Source organism: Portunus trituberculatus, chromosome 50 (genome assembly GCF_017591435.1).
Source record: "Portunus trituberculatus isolate SZX2019 chromosome 50, ASM1759143v1, whole genome shotgun sequence".
Classification (NCBI taxonomy): Eukaryota; Metazoa; Arthropoda; class Malacostraca; order Decapoda; family Portunidae; genus Portunus; species Portunus trituberculatus.
Window position 1 is genome coordinate 25301132 of NC_059304.1, and position 23994 is coordinate 25325125.

Consider the following 23994-nt stretch of genomic DNA (forward strand, 5'->3'; position numbering starts at 1 on the left):
ACTTTAAAGAAAATCTAGATAAATGGAGATATGGAGACAGGACACTATGAGCCCGCTCGAACCCTGTACAATACAACTAGGTAAATACAACTAGGTAAATACACACACACGCACAGTGGAGTGAGTATCTAGAAAGTGAAAACATTCTGAGTGAAAGGCAGTTTGGTTTCAGAAAAGGAAGATCGTGTGTATCCAATTTATTATGTTTTTATTCAAGAGTGACTGACATACTACAACATAGAGAGGGATGGGTGGATGCTATTTACCTGGACTTGAGAAAGGCCTTTGATAAAGTGCCACACAACAGATTGATGTGGAAACTAAAGAAGATTGGAGTAGTAATGATAAACTAGCAAAATGGATGGAAAATTACTTAGTGGGAAGAGAAATGTGAACAGTGGTGAAAGGAAAGAAGTCTAAGAGGAAACAGGTAACCAGTGGAGTTCCACAAGGGTCAGTGCTTGGTCCCATCATGTTTTTTATTTATGTTAATGATATGCCAGTAGGAATAGACAGTTACATGAATATGTTCGGGGACGATACTAAAATTATGAGGAGAGTAAAGAATGTGGAAGATTGTAACAAGTTACAGGAAGATCTTGATAAAATGTATGAGTGGAGTAAAGAGTGGCAGATGGAATTTAATGTAAACAAGAGCCATGTTATGAAAATGGGAAGAAGTAGATACAGACCAAACAGGGATTACAGGCTGGGTGATGAGAAAATTGAAGAGACCAATGTGGAGAAAGACCTAGGAGTAACCGTGCAAAACACTTTGTCACCAGAGAAACACATTAACAAGATATTTTGGAAAACATACAACATGCTTCAAAATATTGGTCTTGCATTCCACTACCTAGATGAAGGAATGATGAAGAAGATACTATGCACTTTAGTAAGACCCCAGTTAAAATATGCAGCTTGCGTCTGGTCACCGCACATGAAGAAAAATGTGAAGAAGGTGGAAAGGGTACAGAGGCTGGCAACAAGGATGGTACCAAGATTCAAAGAGTTAGACTATGAGGAAAGACTGAGGGAACTGGGGCTGACCACATTAGAAGAGAGAAGAACAAGAGGAGACATGATAACTATGTATAAATTGGTGAACAAAATTGACATATTAGACAGAGAATTGATAAAGGTGACCTCAAGTAATCATCTCCGAGGACATGGAAAAAAACTAATAAAAGACATCTGTCTAAATGACGTGAGAAAGTACAGTTTCCCGCATCATAGTATTGATAAGTGGAATAAACCGAGCAGTGATGTCGTTGACACGGTGTGTGTCAATCAGATGAAAGAGAGATATGACAGGAGTGGACAAGGATACAGGACACAGAGAGCTTAGCTCGGGCCCAGTAATACATAAATAGGTAAATACACAGAGAGAGAGAGAGAGAGAGAGAGAGAGAGAGAGAGAGAGAGAGAGAGAGAGAGAGAGAGAGAGAGAGAGAGAGAGAGAGAGAGAGAGAGGTGCTAATCCCTACTGCCTGCATCTCCTCCTTTCTTTCCCTCTCGTCACTCTTCCCCTTGTGTCTTTAGAGAGAAAGCAGGTGAGGACAAGGTAGCAGGTCACAGTCACAAACCAATTAGGGCTCAATTTATGGAAGAGGTCATCAAACACGTGTCCAACCATATAGAGGAAAACAAAACATAAAAAAAATCATCAATTAATTTTGGACGATTCCCCTAAACATTTTGCAATGAAGGTTCGGAAGGAGCCATCATCAGTGTCACAACAATCTGCTGTTTTACGACTGAACTGGACACTCTGAGTCGTAATAGTGAGTGGAAGTGAGATAACGATACTGTGAAGTAATTATGAGATCATCATAATCTACCCTGGTAAGTGTGCGATGATCAGGGTTCCTCTTAGGCTGTGCTGTCCAAGTATGTGTGGTCATGCGTGACTTATAGTGAGCTGGTACCAGGCTCAGACTTCATCCAGAGTTGGGGATGAGAAGGTGATGTGGGTAAGGACATCACCAGAAAAACAACCATTCACAAAGCATAATTTTAAATTTAAGTGAACACAGGGTTGACAAGAGCAAATGACAATGAAACCATATGCAGATGTGTGGAACGACAATGCATTAGCACGAGCTATGTAACAAACAGTTCCCCAAAAACAAAGGGACATGAATTGAAATGGGATGGGCGGTCACACATGACCATGCATAGTTGGATAGCACAGCCTAAGAGGAACCCCGATCATTGCAGACTTACCAGGATAAGTTATAATGATCCCATAATTCCTCATCGGCTGTGAAATCCAACAGCGTGATGTCATGCATGACAGTTCGTAGCCTCATCCCCAACATAACAAAAAAAAGGTTGAAACACCAAATGTGCATACATACATACATGTCTATGGAAGAAACAAGAAACAACCAGAGATAAAAACCAGATCATTACATATTCCCAGCATGATTCCAGAATGTTTTGTCCAAAGGAAACCACAAGTAATGTGGTCCTGTTATAATGCTTAATGTTTAGATATGTTTCCAACCAATTGCTTTTTAAGTCTTACCCACACCATTCCTGTCCTACATGACTTAGAAGTGGATGCTGACTGACCTGAATACACATTAAACCAAGCCTCACTTATACCAGACTCTCTCATGACATCCTTGACCCATCTAGTAATTTGTGGCCTTGGATGCAGGCCTAAAAGGTTTCCTGGTTGTTAACAAGTTTACTTTGATCTGGTCTTATTCTCAGCTTGTTTGTCAACTGTAAATATGTCCTTAAGGCATCAACAATACAAAGGTTAACATTCAAAGGAAAAGCACTAAAACTTATTTCTTGTAAATGATGTTTGACTTTAAAAGTTTTAAGTGGATCACCAATTCTAAAATGATCTCACTCTGGGTAAGCAACATATTCCTGATGTCCAAACAGTCAATGGTTTGAAACCTCTGACCAGACAAAAGCATGAGTAAACCTGTCACTTTTCTGGTTAAAGTTGAAAGAGATAATTGGGTGTTGCTTCCTCAACCATCAAAAGTCTTTAGTAGCAAATCAGGATCCATGTACATCCACCCCTAGGCAGTTTTGAGCGTTGTTTTGCCACTGACCTCATAAGCAAGCACACAATTTCATGCTGGCCCACTAGAGACCCATTAATCTTAGCTACTGTAGAGATAGCTGACCTGGCTGCATCAAGGCTGCTGTAACTATAACCAGAACCATCTACTTTACTCTCAGTGAATAAAAAGAATAAAAGATCCAGAAGTTTATTTAAAGGGGGAGAAAAAGGATCAACCTGTTCTCGTAAACAAAACTCATTCCATATTTTGATATGCCTTCCATATGCCATACAGGTTTTCTCATCCTAGGTATTACACAGAAAGTTTGTAATCCGTTCTGAAATTTCTGCCCTGCAGAAAGATTCCCTGACAGAGGCCATACTGCCAACCTCAGATTCCAAACAGGGTGTATCTGTTTGGGATCCTGAGGCAGATATAAACACCACTGAGGAAGAAATTGAGGTGCAGCTTTCAATAGGTCAAGAGCCTCTGCCAACCAAGGTTGAGTCCTCCATACTGGCAGAATCACTAATACAGACACTTTGTCTTCCCTTACTTTTTGAATGATGTCTTTTATGACTCTAAAGGGAGGAAAAGCATAAAGGAGTGAATCATTACTCCACCTGAATGAAAAAGCGTCTGTGCCTAATGCCTCACATCTGATCTCCAAGAATACAAAAGATTTAACGGGATGTTAAGACTAGTAGCAAAAAGATCCACAGATGATTCTCCATAAATTCTGTAAATGTCTCTAAAAACTGTTGGCATTAATCTCCATTCTTTATCAAAATCATTTTCACAGGATGCTAAATCAACTGTAAAATTCATAGAACCTTGGATGTATTCTGCAGACAAGTCTATGTTCTGCTCACGAGCCCAGTCAAAAAATTCTTCAGTTATGTTTAACAAATGTTGTTTAATGCTACCATAATTATCAATGTTCACAACAACTGTGGTATTATCTGATTTTATTCTAATATGCTTATGTCACACATTATGCAATAAAGCTTTAAGTCCAAAGAAAACAGCTTTCAATTCCAAAATATTAATATGGTCCTTTCCATGTTCAGCCCAGTGGCCAGCAGTAATGAGTTCGCCTGCACAAGTCCCCCAACTAAACAATGAAGCATCTATGGAAATAAATAAGTCTGGGGCTGATGTGCATATCTATTTCACACAAGAATGAATGTTAGTTGTCCACCAGCACATAACAAAGTTGTTCTCTGATGTAGGCATAATAAGTCATCAAAGTCACAACAATTTTGTTTAAGGGTCTCATTCCTAAAAATTCTAAATATTTGTATTTCAACGGAGTCCAATGTACAGAGTCTGCTGCAGCCACTACCTTACTAATAAAAATTGCCAAATCCCAGATTCACATCCTTTCCATTTGCAATAACTGTAGTCTCAGATGCTTGATCTTCGTGGCCTTGCCCTATGTGAGTGTAATAGTCATATCACTAAAGTTCAAAATAAAACAAGCATTCTATTTTATGACTGGGCTGGAGATTGACATCTCCATATTAATTGTGAAACCCAACTGATCCAACATATTGCACATCATTAATAAGTTCCTCTTTTGAATTTGCCATCACAAGACAATCATCAATGTAAGTAGTAGTCAGGATACCTAAAGCCTGAAAATAGAAAAAAGAACCTTAAATAATTTAGTAAAGAGCCGAGAAGAGGAAAACCCTTGAGGTAAGCAAGTAAACTACCATGAAAGTCCATTCCACATGAATCTTAACCATGAATGATCCGGCTCACAAACCAGGACTGAAAAATAAGCATGCTTCAAGTCAATGGATGCAAAAAAGCAATTCTCTTGTTATCAATGGTAGAATTTCTTTAAGAGTTGCCATCTTGAAATGACAATATTTCACATTCTCATTCAAATGTTTTAAAATTAAGTAGAAGTATAACCTCACAGCAGCATTTGCCTTTACTCTGGGAAAAATATCAGAAAAGAAACCTGAAGAAACATTGGAAGCTCTGTCAACAATATGCTGCTGAATAAACTCTTTCATGGCTGCATGAACTGCTTGTCTGTCCTTGACAGAGAAATGTAAAGGAGGAGGAATATGAAGTTGTGAAGGAAAAACATGAAAGGAAAACAAATCCTTACCCTGAACAATGTTATGTACCCAAGGATAACTGGATAATTTTGCCCAGAAATCCAAGCAACACTTAATCTTACCCCCTTGAAAATTCTCAGGGGGGGTTAACCAAAGTAAATGCACCTGGGAAGATACCAAGTTAACCCTTGGTACTGGAGAAAAAACAATACAAGTATTGTTAACACATTCCTCATTTGGTATTATAGGTACCTTATCCTCTACCTTCCCTCCTCCGGAAACCCCAATGGTTGGGGTTGTTCCTGGAACCACTAAATACTTTTCAAAACCCAGTGGGGTTTCTCTTCACCTTAAACCTTCTAGGATTAATTAGTTTCTGATTCTTCTTAAACTGTTTAACAATATCAACAATATTGGTTTCAAAAAATTTTTCACCAGTCATGTTCTTATCCTTAACAGTTTTCTTATGAAATTTTGTTTTAAGTATGTCTGTAATGAGATCTCTCCTCATTTGAATTGAATCCAGTCGAGACTCAATACTCAAACTTAATTCACTCCAAATGGCTGAGTATCAAAATGTTCAACTATCGATACCTATAAATCAGGTAATTCGTTCTAATCTTAGCAAAATTCAAGTTTATAAAAGTTTCAATGTAATTTTTTTTTTGCATAATTTGATTTGTACATACCGTAAGTGAAAGCTGGTGAAGGATAACATAGAAGAGGAGGGGAGAATGGCGGGAAGGGTAGGGAGGAGGGAGGTTGTCAGAGGACAAGTCGCCATCCATGAAAACGTCTTTGTAAATTTTCACCTTGTGTGATTCCTGTGAACCCACTAGTGGAGTGCTATTGCTCACTAACACTTAAACTGTCACTAGATTCTTTATTTTCACCACTAATAAACCCATTTGATGCCATTGTAATTTTGTAAATGAAAACTACAGAATGCATATGAATGCTGTTTTTTTCAAGGTTGTGGCAAGACTAAGGATGCACACCAGTATCTGGTATACTGTTTTCAGAATGGGGCAATGGTGGCAGTGGAGGAGAGGCCAGAGCTTTGTTTACAACAATGAGTGCAGCCGTTTGATTAACAGATATTTTCACCACTAATAAGCCTTTGGTGCTAATATAAGTTTATAAATGAAAAACTACAGACAGAACACATGAGAATGTTATTCTGATGACTGTGGCAGCACAACTGGTGGAGGGGAGAGGGAGAGATTGGGGAGCCTTTGCTTACAACAACATGTGTGGACGTTCGACTATCAGGTATTTTTTCTAGTGTTAAATTGAACTTTTGTGTTCGAGTATTGAAAAGATCAACTACTATATTAAGACGTTCGAGTAGTGAGTCTCCACCATAATTAAATACTGGCAACATGCTAAGACTATCATTCACCCCATTACATACATCTACCACGGCAGGATTGTCTGAATTGGCAAGGCTGTCCACAACTCTAATTAAAGGAATAAATGCCTTGCCTAGTAAAGAGTTAGTTTGGGCTAACTTGCTCTCCATCTTACAACTCTGAGGGTCAAGTGTGGAAAGAGCATGAGAATCAGACTCTGAAACCCTCAGTTCCTTAATATTGGATGGGATAGACCACTGTTCTGCCAACAGTCTAGTTTTCTGATCATCAGGCACCATACATAAAAACCCCCTGACGTCCTTGGCTTGTAACAACAGGACCATTTGCATTATCAATATCAAAAGTCAGCTCCTAGTTTACAGCCACTAACCATATGGTGATCTGAGGGCACAGGAAAACTGAAGAAATCCCCTTCTGAACTAGTAGAAGCCCCCATATTTACTTGAGAGGCAACATGGGAAGCCTGAACCAGAATTGGGTACACAGACCCACTAGTTGGACCTGTGTAACATGGTGGGTTACATTATCCACATCAGGTTCACATCATCACTAATTTCAATATCACTCAAACTCACTGAATCTCTCCTCACCTTCTCCTATGCCAAGGCTTTAACCAACACAGGTAAATTTTTTTTAACCATTGCACTGCAAAGGCTATCCTCTGCCTCAAAAAGCCCCATTAAGTGGCCACAGTGCAGAAAAAGCAACCCCAGAGAGCCACCATGTAGAGACACACAAGAAACACTAACTCCATCAAGTAGCCGCCAACAAGCAACCACATGTCTGAGCACTGGAAGCGTCTCCTGTGTTCTGAGCTTGGTACTGACTGACCGTAAGTCATGCACGACGTCACGCTGTTGTACTGCACAGCCGATGAGGAATTATTACTCATCTTGTCCAGCTTTATACCTCTGTCTTAAAATAATCTTTTGTAGTGTTATTTTGAGAGTTATGTGATGTATAGTTATGATGATGAAAGTAGCAAGAAAAAAGTGTTTGAAAAGATCATAGCAATGTTATGATATAAATTGAGGGTGAAGAAGTGTGGCAGTGAGGCATGGAGTGAGGCGAGGGTCTAGGAGGGGGAGATAATACAAGTGACGGAGAGGAGGCAAGGGTTTAAGGTCAAGCTGTCAGCCACAACTGTCTGCAGTTATACATTTGTTTCCTGTTGTCTTCTTTTCTTAAAGTTTCTGATTCTAGTTCTCATAAAATTTATGTCTGTAAGCACATAATGACCTCTTTTGATGCCTTGATGCCTTCGCGACTGAGTCACTGAGTGAGAGAGACACACATCAAAGGTTGATTGAAATTTATCGAGAAAAATATTCATATAAAATTTTTCGCATAGACACAAGCATTAAGTGGTACATAATTTTTCAGGGCATGAGTCATGCTATGATGCAACCACACAAGACATTTAAAATGGCTTCCTGATGGGAGGGGTATTCAATTATAAAACATAAACTACACCATGTAGTAATTTAGGTTCTGAAGAGGGGTGTAATTCGTATAAGTCAGACATTCACATTTGTTGGACCAACCTTTCCCCTATTAGTCCGAGTCTATGAGGATCAATAGTACTTCCAACCAAACCAACCCCAGCCTTACTGCCCATCTTCACCCCAGGCTGGGCCCTCTTCTCTACCCCAGCCTAGACTCTCTTCTTCATCCCAGCCTGGCCCCACATCATCACCTCAGCCAGGCCCCACAGAGGACCTGGGAGGCTTCTCTGACACAAGATAAATATTGTTCTATACGGTGATGGCACACACACATTATATACCTCCCACACTGTACGTATAAAGGAAGTGTCTTTGCAAGCAATAAGTTTATTTCTTTATGTGACCAAAGCCCAAGTTGAACTGCCTGCCTGTTTTTTTTTGTTTTTGTTTTTTTTGGTGGGGGGCCGGGGGAATTCACATAAGTCAGATGTTTGCACTTGTCAGACCAACATTTCCCTCTATTACAGTGTTTCCCAACTTGGGGAGCCAGCACCCCTGGGGGTGCTGGGAAGTGATGCAAGCACCTCACTTTATTTTATGCCTCTAATAACAATATATTAGTTAGGGGTGCTGGACTGCTTAGACAAGACAACAGGGGTGCTATGGTCAGAAAAGGTTGGGAAACGCTGCTCTATTAGTTTGAGTTAACGTGGGTCAACAGTATGCATAAACAAGTCTTTCAAGAGAATGAATGAATACGACTCCCACAACATGACCAAACACCATCAGGTTTCATCTAGAAGCCTTCAAAATCTCAAGTTTGCCAGTGGGTAAAAATGCTTGGGATAAAGGTAAAACGGAGACAGTAGTACTTTCATAAAAAAAATGTGGCATTAGTAATGACCTTGAAGGCACAGAGGATGACCTTCTATATGAAGGCAGTGATTCTTCTAATAGTTATTCTGATGACCTTGAGGAATATAGAGATGATTGTGACAATGACTTTGTAGGATCTGAATTTGAATAAGATAGCTACAGTGTGCTATGTATGTAAATTTCATGATGAATAAACCAATCTATTTTCAAAGATTTGTATTTGAATTAAAAAGCTACAATTGTACTAGGCCATTTTCAGGAGAAATATAATCAATTTATTTTCAAATTTTAATCTGAATAAAAAGTAGATAAACTACAATAATTTGTGCTAAGTAGATTTCAAAATAAATTAATAGAATGAATTTATTTTCACTTATTTGAAGATAATTTTTGTTGTTATAAGATGAAAGATTGCATGAATAAAGTATACGAAAACTAAATATTACTTCATTCCTAGAGGTAGCAGATGGTGAGCAGTGAATGAGTATTTCAGTGAGTTGGCAGATAGTTGTTGCAGTGGTGAGCAAACTGATGGACAGATAGTTGTTGTAGTGGGGAGGAGGATGTCTAGATAAACCACTAAGCACAGTACATACAGTAATAAACAGTAGGAAATTTACATATAACTTATGTTCATCTATTTCTATCTGTACAGTAGGCTACACTATTTCTACATATCCTAATATAAAGTAAAAGTTTCTTCTATGTCTTGTATATCAAAACACACCACTTATATTTGTAACAAGGTAGGGAGCATGGAATTACTCACCATGAGTTGCCAAACATCATTTCAAGATGTATGGGAGCAAAATATAGGTTGCCAAGTTTAAAATAGACTTCACATCATATGATGCAAGTTACATGCTGTTCATTACATGACATTTGTCACAGTTTATGGGCAAATAAAAAAAAAATCGGTACAAGTATTTTTTGATGAAGAATGAGATGAATGAAGATGATCAAGTACCTGTGATGCTATACTGCACAGTGAACCAGAGCATTTACAGCTCTTCAGAAGTACAAATAAGTAAAAATAAGTCTCTGATGAAGACACATCTTAAGCAGCCAATCGGAGGCAAGTAAATATATAGTGTTTTGATTGGCTTCTAGTAAGACTTCAGTCAAAGTATTCCCTCAACCAATGTCACAATCTATCTTGTATTTCATCAAATATATTGGTAAATTTTTCTGTGATAAAGTGAGATTTCTTAAGTTGTAGAAACAGATTGCAATGGAGAGAGAAAAAAAAAAAAAGTGTAACAGAGAACCAAAGATAATTGAAGTGCAAAAAAACTGGGATCTACTGTGCACGCTTCTCAAAAACTTGCCTTGAATGTTGTTAAAATAAAAAAAAAAAAAAAAATCAAACCATTTTTTTCCATTTGTCTTAAAAGTAACATTAAAAAAAATCTAAGTATACAACAAAACATAAGTAAAGCAGTAAGAATTTTTCAGATAACTAAAAATATTTGTGTTCTACTCTATTCTATCTCTCTCTGATGCCTCACTCCCTTTAGGATTTCCCTCATGGAGGTGATCAAGACAGAATAGGTTCCACCTCTTCATAATCAAAAATCCACTCTAGACTGTCAAGCACTTGGTTTCTACTACTACATATTTCTTTCACACATGTACTTCTTTACCTATCATTTCACTTTCCAGCTGGCATTCCACTCATATCATACCAGACAAGTTAAAGCTCCTGAGCAGAACAACTCACCTGATGGGTTGCAGAATGTAAATATTTGACTTAGAACATCGCCGCACCTTGAGGTCGAAAGGCAGTGATTCATCTCCCATGTATGCAGTGAGGCCTTCCATCATGTCACAAATGTACACCATACGGAGGCTGTAACATATCATATCACAGAACTATAATATTAATGTAAAATGAAAACTAGCTACTATTATAACTATTACCAGATGCTGACATCCATCTGTGTTCATTCATTCTTTGGAGTAGTACAGACCATCACACAGCTCTTCACCAGTCAATAACTCCAAAATCTACAACTTAAGCTGCCTGCTCTATCACTAGTATCCCTACTCTTATACACATTCTACACTTACTCATTCTAATGAAGATCACCTGCACTATCTTAATCTGGAGTACTTCTCACATTTGTGTATTTCACAATGTAGCAATACTGTGTGACAAAATAATATGCTTGAGATTCCCGTTAATATGCAAATTTCACAAACAAATTTATTAAAAAACTGAGCATTCCAGTGTTTCACATTCCACCCTATCATTTCTACACTATACAGTTTACTTACACATATTCCTCAATTTTGTCCACCCAATTTTGGAATCATCAAGATGGAGTGGTAGAACACAAGTGGGATGGGAAGAAACAGATGTGGAACTGTGCGAAGGGAAAAGAAACTATAGCAAGTTCTGCTGTATGTTGGTGGTTTCAGAATACAGTGGTACCTCAGTATACATCCGTTATGGATGTGAAAAAATCTGCTTAGTATACGTTTGTTTGGAATGCAACTAATTTGCTAGAACTTGTATGGGTCAAAATGAATCACCACACAATGCAATACGCTTGTTTACCTCTACCAAGTCATAACTGTTCATACAGTAAACAGTGTTACTAGGATTTTAATCTATTTAATCTAATTGCTTTTATATTTATCATGTTTGACAGCATATAAGATGCATTTTTCCATAACAAATATCTTAAAAAATCATCTTGCATCTTATATGTAAATGTGAGGCCTGCCTTATTCAATTTGCAAATTTCCTTCACTTGCACATCCAATGATTTACAACACTGTGCTATAGGCTAGGGTACCATATCAAATTTTTCAATCATAATACGATACAACGAAATAGTGTTGGAAACAAAAATCTGTCCCTGTTCAGTGATACGCCATGTGTGTTGCCGACATTCTGACAACAGGGTTGCTTTCTTCACCTTACCTCTGTGACTAGCCACTACCTCTGTTTTATTTCTGTAATCATATATAATATATTCATTATTGTGATTGCTTGTTTTTTGTTCAACTCTAAAGCTAGCTTGTTTTAAACATTACACGTTTAAATACATAAAATTTTTCCTAACTAAACCCCGCTCAAATGGAGTTCCATCTTATATCTCAGTGGGCCTTTTCTTCAATTGGTTTTTGTTGCCCTTGATAAATTTTGCCCTCTTACATGAAAATAAATCAATAAATGAAAAATATGCCCATGAGTCTTATATGCCACCAAATATGGTATGTATTTTAGTATTTAGGAGTGTTTAAATCATTTTCTCTTTTCTTATGGGAACAATTTCTTAGGTATCCTGTTTGGTACAAGCCAAAGGATTTGGAATTATGGATGTTTAATGAGGTGCCACTGTATGTGAATTCAAGAATATGTAACTAATCTAAATGTGACAGTAATTTTCTATAAGCTAGAAAATTCATTCATGTGTGATTTAAGCAGAATGCAATGCAAGATGCAGCACATAGAATGTGATTGGTGATTCACAATGCAGTACTTGACAGATGAAGTATCTCTTCGACAAGCAGAATTATGTGTAAGTCTGCCTCATACCCAGTGGTGGGGACGAAAAATCCTAAAATCCGATTCTCTCACTACCACTACAGACAATTGTAATAGTGCCATGCTTAGTGGCAAAATCAATAAAGGCAAAATAACAAATCATTAAAAAAGACTGCTGGTTTTAGTCACGTTTTTTTCCTATCAAAAGCAAGTAACAGATCTATGAAGGGTCTACCAAAATAAGTTATAAGTAAGTGTCCAAGGGTGGATAATAAATGAGAACCCCTGATTTAAGCTAACGAATGACTCTCAGGATTAATAAAATTCTAAAAATGGATTCCTATGAAATGATGTGAACCGGATGAATCCCATCAATGTTCATACTATGCAGCATCAATCATGCAGATACTTCTTGAGTGAGGACTTGGCATGTTCCTCATTGAAAATAACGCTGTATGATGCAAGATATAATGATTGCATGATCGTAGCTATAGTTACAAAGGGTTTTGAGTCAAGCAGAAGTGCCAGTGTTTTTGTTAAAGGGAAAAAGACTGCTCTAACTTTATAAGCAAGCAATGTTAGAAATATCAATAGAACATTATAAAGTGGGAAAGTTTGCTCCAGATTGGTTCTACAAACTTAAACACATGTAAGAGAAGATTGACTAGAAAGCCATACATATGTCACACAACAAGAAGATTTAAAAGAACCAAGAGGGGAGATACACCTGAGAAAAGAAAAAAAAAAAAAATACCTGGCATTAGGAGAGGCCACAAGGCGGTGGTGGGACTGAGGTGTTAAGGACACGACAGGCCAAGGCTGCCGACATCCACGCCTCACACACAGCCATTCTCCATGGGGTGCCCAGTCTAGCCCCTGAAGCAGCCATTGCTCAAACAATCTGTCAAGTAGCCATTATCCCTCAAACATTTGGTATGATCTAACACAGTGAGCAGGAAACAATTTTACACAAATAAAAAAAATCTCAGCATCAATATATATATATATATATATATATATATATATATATATATATATATATATATATATATATATATATATATATATATATATATATATATATAATATTTCAATGTAAAGCATGTATAAAATTTCCCTTATAAGTATTTTTTGGAATCATGGTTCACCAGAAAGTTACATCTTTTAATGAAAAATATTGAATGGATTTTATTCCATTATACTTTCAAAATTATTGATTTATTAATCTTTTTATATGGGAAATGAAAAGAGTAATACAGTGGTGCCTTGTGATAACAGACACTTCAGAAGTTGCACGTTAATGTGAATTGTCTGTTACTGAGTGTGGTTTGTCTGTGAGATCCTTAAACACTCCCTTTCCCTTTTTCAGTATTTTTTTTTCTCTTTTAACAATACAAAAACAAATTTTTGATAATTTAATCAGACTTATTATACACAATGTTGAAATAAAGGACTTCATTATTATTCAAGAAATGTAGTTATAAAAATTTGTCTTACCAAGAATAGATGAATTAAAGATATAGCTTTCCATTAGGCATAATGGCCAATTCCCGTGTGGTCCAGTGGTATCCTTGACAAGCATTTAATGACTGCCTGAAGGACATAGCTGAGGTGACAAAGGTTGGGAGCAAAATAAGGGATTGTCAGGGTCAGAGTAGATCACCTCCACACTATTGCCACCTCTCCATAGACCACAGGCTTGCCTTCTTTCTCTAATGCCACTTCACCTCCTTACTCTCTGTCTTTGTCTTTCATTCTCTCCCTCTGTTTTCTATATAAAATTGGTGTGTTTCCCAAATCTTTCTAAATTTTGCTCCACATTGCTGTTGAGGCAAAAATTAAGGTGTGTTCTCTCAAGAAAAGTGTTCCCCCAATCCTAAACATGTTATCTTAGCACAGAAGTGTGACTCTGCTGAATGCTAATACCTCACAGCCTCGCACCTTATGTAATCTTGATGTAGAGTATTGCACTGCTGCAAACTTGTCATATGGCCACTCTCAGCCAATCTAAGTCAGCAATCTGCAACAAGAACAAGTACTTCTTGGAGGAAGTACTTGAGAGAGAGAGAGAGAGAGAGAGAGAGAGAGAGAGAGAGAGAGAGAGAGAGAGAGAGAGAGAGAGAGAGAGAGAGAGAGAGAGAGAGAGAGAGAGAGAGAGAGAGATCGACAGCTGTGTTGTTGATATTGCTTTCTGTTACCAAGCTGATACACAATTTGCTCATTATATCATCTAGAAGAAGAAAACCTAGCCTACTTCATATTTAATTACCCTCAGTCAAAAGAAAAACAAATAAAATTGTAGACCTCCAAAGACCAGTAAAAGATAAATGCTTTTGTTGTCTGCATTTTCATCAGCTGCAACTCTCTCTCTCTCTCTCTCTCTCTCTCTCTCTCTCTCTCTCTCTCTCTCAGTATGGCAGTGTCATTATCCTCACTTGCCCAACAACATTAAAGAAGAAATGCATAACTAACACTTCAATTGGGCAGGCTGCAAGTCCAACCAGACCAGGACCCCAAATCACCATGAGTCACTCCGGTGACACCCCACAGGCAAGTGGTCACCACTCTCCACTTTATTACAAGTTTTGTAAATCATAGACGAACAAAACAAGTTACAATGGTATCTAGCAAGCCTTTTTTTGGCTTGCTTATCATGTCATATGTGTATTCGTTGACGTAGCCACTCGGGAAATGCAATTTCTAGAACTGAAATTAATTTCTTCACATACATTACTTAATCTTAACTGGAAACTTCATATCTCATCTCTTGCTAAAACAGCTTCTCTGAAGTTAGGCGTTCTGCAGCATCTCCGCCTTTTTTTCTCTCCCCTCCAACTACTAACTCTGTACAAGGGCCTTATCCATTCTTGTATGGAGTACTCTTTGCATGTTTGGGGAGTTCCACTCACATAGTTTTATTAGATATGGTGGAATCAAAAGCTTTTCGTCTCATCAATCCCCTCCTCTGACTGACTAGCTTTAGCCTCTTTCTCACCACTGAAATGTTGCATCTCTTTCTATCTTTTATCATTACTTTCATGCTTACTGCTCTACTGATCTTGCTAACTGCATGCCTCCCCTCCTCCTGTGATCCCACTGCACAAGGCTTTCTTCTTCCTCTCATCCCTATTCTGTCCAACTCTCTAATACAAGAGTTAACCAGTATTCTCAATCATTCATACCTTTCTTTGGTAAACTCTGGAACTCCCTGCTTGCTTCTGTATTTTCATCTTCCTACGACTTGACCTCTTTTAAAGGGGAGGTTTCAAGACATTTGTCCCTGTCTTTCAGCTAACTTTTTCCAGTCTTTTAAGGAACTTGCATTTGAAGTGGGCCTTCTTTTAATATTTTGTTGCCCTTGGCTAGTTTCCCTCTTACATTAAAAAAAAAACATTTTTCATACAAAAAATTAGCAGTTCTGCAGTTTCACTTACTTCCTTCTGCTGAGATTCAAAAAATCCCCACTTGGCACTATGCATACTTGTTTTTGTATGAAAACAGTAGAGTGAAGAAATTAATTTTAGTTCTAAAATTACATTTCTATTACAGTAACTAGTTTTTCATAATAAAAAATTAGCAAACTCCAACATTGATGGAGGCGGGAATCAACATGATATACCAGGTGCAGAAGGTGAAATGACTATCCATTGTAGAGATACCAACCTTTGATTGAGGTTCAGCAGTAGAGAGTGGGCTGAATAATGTAGTTAAGTACATGGGAGTTCTCCATCACCCTTGTATCTCAACAAAAGAGGAAGCCCAAGGTGACTGTTGGTAAGTGCCCTAGGAGTGCTCGCAGGCTCTGGTCCAAGAGGGTGAGCCCGAGAAAGGTGCTCAGTCTTTGCTGCTGAACCCTTCTCCCAGCCCAAAGGTGTTAGTCTGATACTAGAGTGCCCCAATGAAAGACAGCTTGAGTGGCCTTCCTATGGGGTTGTGGGCCATGGGTAGTCTATCAGGTGACCATGTGTCCAGCCATGACAACCGGGCCCAAGGTGAAGATATCTCCCTCCTTTCTCATATGTCAGAAAGCTAATGGTCAGCAAAGATTGACTGTGTCCTCCAGTGGGCTACTCTAAGGATGGCAGAGACAAAGCAGTTCTTCCACATAAGCATGGAGGTAGCAATACCACGGATGTCATGTGCCCGAACCTTAAACTTGAGACAGGTAGAGTCAGGGATGGAAGCACAAGTTGCTTTTATGGTATCCCAGAGGAAGAAGATCACTTTGACATGAGTCTGGGCAGATACTTAACAGTGAGGAAAAGGTTCCTAGGTTTCATAGCTGAAGCTGTCCCAATGTAGGTAGTGACTTAGTGCCTGAATGGGGCATAAGAGTCACTCCTCATCTTTTGAACCCACACAAGATGCAAGACTCTTTAATACAGAATTTCCGTGGAGTACTGTGGGCTTCTGTATCCATCTTGGCAATAAACTTTGGGATATAATAGACTAGAAGCTCCTGTTCCTGACAATTTGTGGTGTGTGAGAGGGCTTGGATCTCTCCAACCCTCTGTGCTGTTGCAAGAGTGAGAAGAATGAGGGTCTTCCTTGTTAGGTCTCTGATGGATGAGAGCCTAAGAGGTTCAAAAGAAGTCTTGGTCAAATGGCAAAGCACCACATCCAAGTTCCAAGAGGGGGTAAGATCCCCATTGGGCCTGTGTGGCTGGAAGGACCAAGCCCTAATAATATGTCTCAAAATCAAGTCATTGTTGAGATCCAATCCCTTGACAGCAAAGATGCTGTTGAGCATGGCCTTGTAGTCCTTGATGGAGAATAGTTGAAAAACTTGACGCAAATAAACAAGAAAATCGGCAACTTTCTGGACCATGGGGTTGGAAATGGTATGCTTGCCGTCTTGGCATCATTTTCTGTATCTCTACCCCTTATGCTGATAGTTTAATGTAGTAAAGGGCCTCTTGGCATATGCCAAGAAACATGCAACCTTAGAAGAAAAGCCTTAGTATCTTAAAAATTGCTTGACAGTCTCCACCTTGTCAGCTGAAGCGCGTGGAGACCGAGGAGGAACCAGTGGGAGTGAGGCTGTCTCAGAAAGTCCCATCAGAGTGGAAAGCATCAGAATGGCTCTATCAACGCCCCTAACAAGTCTGGAAACCATTCCTTCTTGGGCCAGTACGATGCTACAAGGATGACTAGTATTCCTGGATGCCCAAAGCTTGTTGAGCATTTTCCTGATAAGAGGAAGTGGAGGGAAGGCATACAAATCCTGATTACCCCAGTTGTAGAGAGACATCTGTGACCATAGCTTCAGGATCCTGAAAAGGGGACACAAAGTTCGGGATCCTGGAGTTGAGCCATGTGGTGAAGAGATCCACCATCAGATAGCCCCAAACCTGCCAAACTAGGCAGCACACATCCATGTGTAGGATCCATTCTGTGGACAGGACCTGGCTTTGCCTGCTTAGGCAGTTTGCCACCACACTGTGGAAACTCTGAAAAATTGAGTCAGTATTTTCACTGAATGAGTGTCTGCCCACTCTAGGATCTCTTGTGACTCTTTGAGAAGGGTGGAGTGAGTAGCCCCCCTTCCCTGCTCAGGTATGCAAGAAGCATGGAGTTATCAAAGAAGACAGCAACTACGGAATCCTGCAACACCTCTGCAAAGTGGTGGAGCCCCAGGCGTATCGCCCTAAGTTCCAAAACGTTGATGTGGAGGAGCCTCTTCTGGCTGTCCCAGAGGCCAATCACTGTATCCTGGAGGCATTCGTATAAATAGGGAGGTCTGGGATGGCCAACTGGAGAGGTTAACCCTGCTCCCAGTTCTGGGTCTCCAGCCATCATTTCAACTCCTTCCAGCTACTGGTGTCCCAGTTAATGGGATGGTTGTCTGCCACTGAACATCTGCCCCACTGCTGGTTGAGTTGGATCTGTAGAAGGCACATTCTTCTCCTCGACCCTGGAACTAGATGAATGAGAGAGGATAAGTGTCTGAGAAGTCTCATTCAGTCCCTTGTAGGGGTGAGGGACTGACAGTTGAGGAAGGAGATAATTGTCTTGCAGGTTTTGTCGGAAAATCCTTCAAAAGAGGGGAGCAAATCACCAACCCTAGGAAGGTTTTCTCCTGTTCTGGCATCAGGGAGGACTTTTCTCAGTTTCTGCAAATCCCCAAGGAAGAGCACATGGTGGTGAGACAATCTGTGGCTCTTTGAGCCTTGTCTGTAGATAAAGACAGGACCAGCCAGTCATCCAGATAACAGAGGATGCGGAAGCCCTGACGATGGAACTCTGTAGAGACGAGAGCCGTGAGATGAGCAAAGACCTGTGGGGCAGTAAAGAGGCTGAAGCAGAGCACCCCAAGACTGAAAGTGGACACCCTCCCAAGTAAAGTGCAGGAAGTGCTGGCCGTCCAGGTGAATAGGAATCTGAAGGTAGATGTCTTTCAGATCCAGAGACACCATCCAGTCATTCTGATGTATTGCAGACAAAACTGTCCTGACAGTGGGATATTGGATAAGGTGGTGAGCGTGGGATCGGGCAGACGTCCACGCGTAGGTTCGAATCCCACCACGTACAGCCTTAAAACACTTTGCCATTTGTCGAGTGGTTTAAAATTACCTACATGTCACCATGATACCCAGGTTCTAGGTGGTTACACTCAAGATGAGCTTGGGTGGTGATATGGGCCCTAATATGGGTACCACTATAAATAAAATTGCCTGCGCCACTAATGGGCGGAAGCTGAACAGCACTTCCCATACACTCTTCAAGTGTGCCTACAGGCGCTATAGGCCTTACTGTAAAAAAAAGTCTCTATATTGAACTTGTTGGTGATGACGTAGTTGTTGAGAATGGAGAGGTCAACGATGAGTCTGAACCCACCAGAGGCATTTGGAACCACACACATTTGGTTGTAAAAACCTGGGGAAGGGGGCGCCTCCTCCATGGCACTTTTGTCCCTCAGTCGCTGGAGTTCCAACTGAAGGACTTGTCTTTTGAGAGATCCTAGGCCATAGCCTCTGAAGTCCCTGAAGTGGTTAGTGAGAGGCAGGTGGGGCAGAGAAGGAGATTCTGTAGCCTTCCCTCAAAACACTGAGGACCTATTTCTCTGTCCCTATCTGGAGCCAACCCTCCCACCTTTGGGCCAAACAGCCCACAACTGTCCCCTGGTGGGGAAAGTTGTCACTTCTGAAAGGGGTTGCCCTTCCATCCGCCACGTGGCCCACTGGGACGAAAGGAAAGAGACCTGGAAGGCCCACCCCGGGAGTCCTTTAGGCATGAAGATGGGATTAGTCCTTAAGTGGTAAAGGAATCAGGGCTTGTGGTATTGGGAAAGAAGGCCATGAACCATGCTCCACCAGCAGTGTACCAGGGACAGAACATGGATGTGCCAGAGCCCTGACCACGGTCTTGTAAACAGCCACATCAGCATCACTTTTAGAGGAATGGATAGCCTCCTGGAGTTTGTCCTCAAAAAGGATAGGGGAAAAAATAAGGGACACCCAAAAGATGCCGTTATGTTTGGGTGGAAGCAGGAATAGCGTTGCTATATCGAATCATAAGAGTCAACATGGCGGAAGCAGTGGGACAGCGGCAACGCCACCTGAGAAGTCTTCGTGATTGTAGAGACATGTTAGCTGAACTAAGTGACTCAAAACTGATAAAGAGGTACCAGTTAGACCGTGCAGGAATGATATATGTGACTCACATGCAAGGATTCTTAGGGAAAGTGAACTCTACCAGGGGTCTGAGAGGAGGACAGTGCCAGCTGGACGCCACCTTGAGGGTGACAGTGGTTACCCCAGTAAAAAGTGGCTTCAGACCTCTGCCTGGCAGACAGTCCACCTACAATAGGTAAGTTTTGCAACATTAATATTTTTCATATTAGACAGTTTGTTTCATTCATTCCATATTGTACATTTATACTATTCATTGTTTTTGGTTAATTTTCACAATTGTCACTTTCCTGTCATTGAGGTTAGTGGGTTAGATTAGGGTGCTATTACATCTCATGGCATAAAGAAAAAGTTCTCAGCAAACTACTGGGTCACATTATAATGTAGTGGTACATATCTTTACCACAGGAAATTGTTAGCTCCTAAGATATTAGTTTTACCAAATTTGTCTGGTGATCGTCTCTATCGAGGAGGAAAAAGTCATCTCCAAGGAGACAGCTATCAGAGTGTGTCGGGTGGATCCTGAGAGGTGCCACAGGGGCAAAGAGAGAGGCAGCATGGCTGATGTGAAGCTTAGATTGAGAGTGGGCATATCCACACTCAGGTAGAAGGCAGTGGGTTTGCTGGGCCATAGGGGAGTCATGTGACACTGGGCTCCTGTTGGCCAACAGGACAGAGGTGGCAGCTCATGTGGGGGATAAGGCGTGAGCATGCCACCAAGTGGGCAGGGGTACGAGACAAGGTGCCGATCGTCATCCCCAGCTGGACCAAGGTCCCAGGGGAGGGGCCAGACTTGCTGCTCTGGCCCACTTCCCCCTTGTCCTTTCCCACAGACAAGTCCCAGGAATGGGCCTGGTCACTAGTCACCACTGAGGTCGGGCAAGACTTCTTGATGCTCTTAGCATCATCCTTTGAGCTCTAAGGGCATGCTGCAGTCGGGATTTAGTATATTATGACAAAAATTCATTATAGGAAAAATATTCAAAATTCATATGGTATATGAATCATGGGCCTATGTGTATGGCAACATTCATTCTTACACATTTAAAGGGACATGAGTGGCATAAGCCACAAGGTGGACATGGCACAATAAAAACTCTCTAAGCATTGTGGTATATTGCCAGTTTTTCCTAGTCATTTTAATATTAATATTGGCCTCTATGGTGAGACTCCACCCCTTAAATCACTCATCTTTTTCCCGCCATGCCATTCAGCACCCCAGTGTGACAGAGAAAGGTGAAGGAAGAGATTATGTCGTACTCCTGCTTGCAAACTCTCTTACATTTTTTCCTTTGTTAATCTTTCTACTGAAACATGGGGATTAAACAAAATAGGCTACAGCAGCTCAAGAAGATGCATGAGATGAAGAAAAAGAAGAGAGAAGAGGAGATAAATGAAAAGAAGAGGGAAGAGATGAATGAAAAGAAGACAAAAAGAGGAGAAAACATGAAGATAGAAGAGGATCTCACTTTTGATAGAAGAAGCTAAGAAGATGAAATCAAGGAAAAGGAAATTAGATAAATACAGGAGGAGGAGGAGAAGAGGAAACCAGAAGGAGAAATATGCATATCTGGAGGTGCCAATCTTGATTAGGACCAAAAAATTTACTTGGAGAGGATTGTCTCATGGAGAACAGGGAAGGTGCTGACAGTTAGAATTAACCATAATTCTACGAAATGGCATTCTTAGGACACCCACCAGTGAGCTAAATGTACCAGCTAAGGCACAAAGAACCAGAGCCATGAATTCTGACAGTGTCACCACAAGGTAAATACCTCCCAAAATGAAGTACTAAGTGTAGGAATAATTAGATCATTCTTTGTGAGCAGTTTCTCTAAAGATCAACACAACATATAATAAATCTATTAATTCTGATAAACACAGCATGGGTGTTAAACTGTTAAAACTTTAGAGAGCCGTATCTCAAAACATGATTTTTGAGATATAAAGAAAACTGTATAAAATCAACCATTATACATGCTGCCTTGATACTTGGTGTACTTATTTATTAATAGGGATTGGGGTAACATTTTGCCAGACCAGTTTTTCCCTAAAGTGATTTGAAAATTTCTAATGAGGCAAAATAACAGCTTTTCATGTTGTTTTGATGATGTCATGAAATGGAAACAAATTTTTTTTAAAATCATCTCATGACATATATAGAAAAACTGAAAAAAAGGGTTCACTTTGTTTCTTTAGGCATCTTTCAAGTATGTCCATGCCAAAGCACATAAAAAAAAATCTGATATAATGCTTGTGCAACATTTTGAATGCAACTCTATGCATGACATCATGAAGTCATGACATAATTACTCAATCACATTCATATTCTTACACATCAGAGACAACCACTAGCTTATAATATTCTGAAATTTTCAAGTAAAACATCCTATAACTTTTTTTTTAATTAATTTTTCAAATCTCAACTGCAGCATGTCCATAAGAGGCACCTCTGGTCCCCAGATGGTTCTCCCTGGCACACCTCTTTCTATCAGGACTCGAGGGGAAAGGGACACTGAACTGCATCAGGTCCTGGTCTGAGGATGAGGGCAGGTCTGGAGGAGGGGGAGGGGGGGGTCAGTAGTGGGTGGCACAGAACTACATAAACCACCTAACTGAGAAGCAAAAAGGTCAGCAACAGAAGCAAGCACTTCTTCCTGGCAAGATTTAAAAAACAAAGAAAGATCAAGAGCACCTGGAAGCTTAGAGCCCTGCTGTGAGGCTGAATCTTCAGCTGTGAGCCCATCCAGGGACAGGACACTACCATCCACGGACAAAACCCTCGAGCCCCTGAGAGGGTTGGAAAGAACAGAGGACAGTCATGATTACGAGTCCCTGGCCTCATGAACAAGATAAGGCACCGCAGTTGGCGGCGAACTGCCCAAGCCACTGGGGATGTTAGGCTGTAACAGCGGGTCAGCAGACTTGCACCTATACTTAGCCTTGGCAACCCTCTTGCAACTCAAACTGCACTGGTATGTAAATGCAGCAAGCACTTTATCATGGCTCCAGTCGGTCCACTCCCCACTCCTCTTACCTGGGATGCAGCCATCCCTGCACCAAACACAGACTGAATGAGGGTCATGAAGGAAACTACCCAAGACCTGTATGCCAGCCAGTCTTGAGCAAATTCTTCTAGAAGACCTCATGGAAGACTGGAACTCAGAAGAGCCATGAGCACCAGAAGAATCCCTGTGAATCAGCAAAGCATCCTCCTCCATGATAATAGGAAGGAGTAAAAAGAAAAAAGCACTAGAAGCGGATGGAAGGCAAAATGTGGACAAAAACACAGCATATGTAAACACGATGCAAGCCAAGAATTAACTGAGGCAGCACACAACTGATACCCTTAGCAGTGCCAGGGCATTGCACTGCCAAGCGTAGCACTAAGTATGGACTTTTTGAATCTCGGCAGAAGGAAGTGAGTAAAACAGCGGAACTGCTGGTTTTTTGTATGAAAAACAAGTCTCTGTGATAGAACTATGAATTTGTGGGAAAAAAAAACTGCTATAATGTTAAAAAAAAATAATAAAACTGGTTAGTGTCTGACCAGTCCATTATTGAGTGAAACCCATTACTGTGAGGTATGTTATATCGAGGCACCACTGTATCTATCAATAATTTCAAGACAGAGAGGTCATCATGCATCAAAGAAAATTACTCACAATGTACAAAGAATGACCATAAGTACTTACCCCTTTTGGAATGCATTTTTTTTACTAAGGTAGCCAGATCTGTAACAATTGTTAGCGTCCATTGCCATAGACAAGAGATCTCGTTCACTTCTAGCAAAATAAAAATGAAGAATATTAAATGTACATTATATTTACAGTAATCTTATAGACATGGAAATTACATCCCCAGAGATATCATAATAGCAATCTAATTTCTTTGATTCATTTCAATTTGGATTTCTCTAAAAGTGTTACATTTATGAATCATTAGCTTCTTTAATATGACACACATATATGTGCTTCCTGTCATTAACTCCTGGCTCTCAAACTGTAACAACTCCCATTACATGAAAACATTTTACCAGCACAAATGCTTTTAGTAGTAAAGATAGATA

At 40.1% G+C, this 23994-nt stretch overlaps 1 protein-coding gene across 7 annotated transcripts in view; it reads right to left on the reverse strand.

Annotated features, from left to right (window-relative positions):
• The window catches only part of LOC123500095 (TBCC domain-containing protein 1-like), a 185822-nt gene that overhangs the window by 100244 nt on the left and 61584 nt on the right, over nucleotides 1-23994 (reverse strand). For 6 of the 7 annotated variants that reach the window (XM_045248749.1, XM_045248748.1, XM_045248750.1 and 3 more), the window contains exons 8-10: nucleotides 23621-23710; nucleotides 13049-13195; nucleotides 10519-10647 (exon numbers count right to left, since the gene is read on the reverse strand). In XM_045248749.1, coding sequence (XP_045104684.1) covers nucleotides 10519-10647; nucleotides 13049-13195; nucleotides 23621-23710 — 366 coding nt within the window. The remainder of the gene's footprint in view (nucleotides 1-10518; nucleotides 10648-13048; nucleotides 13196-23620; nucleotides 23711-23994) is intronic. The other variant, XM_045248753.1, reaches the window with a different exon arrangement.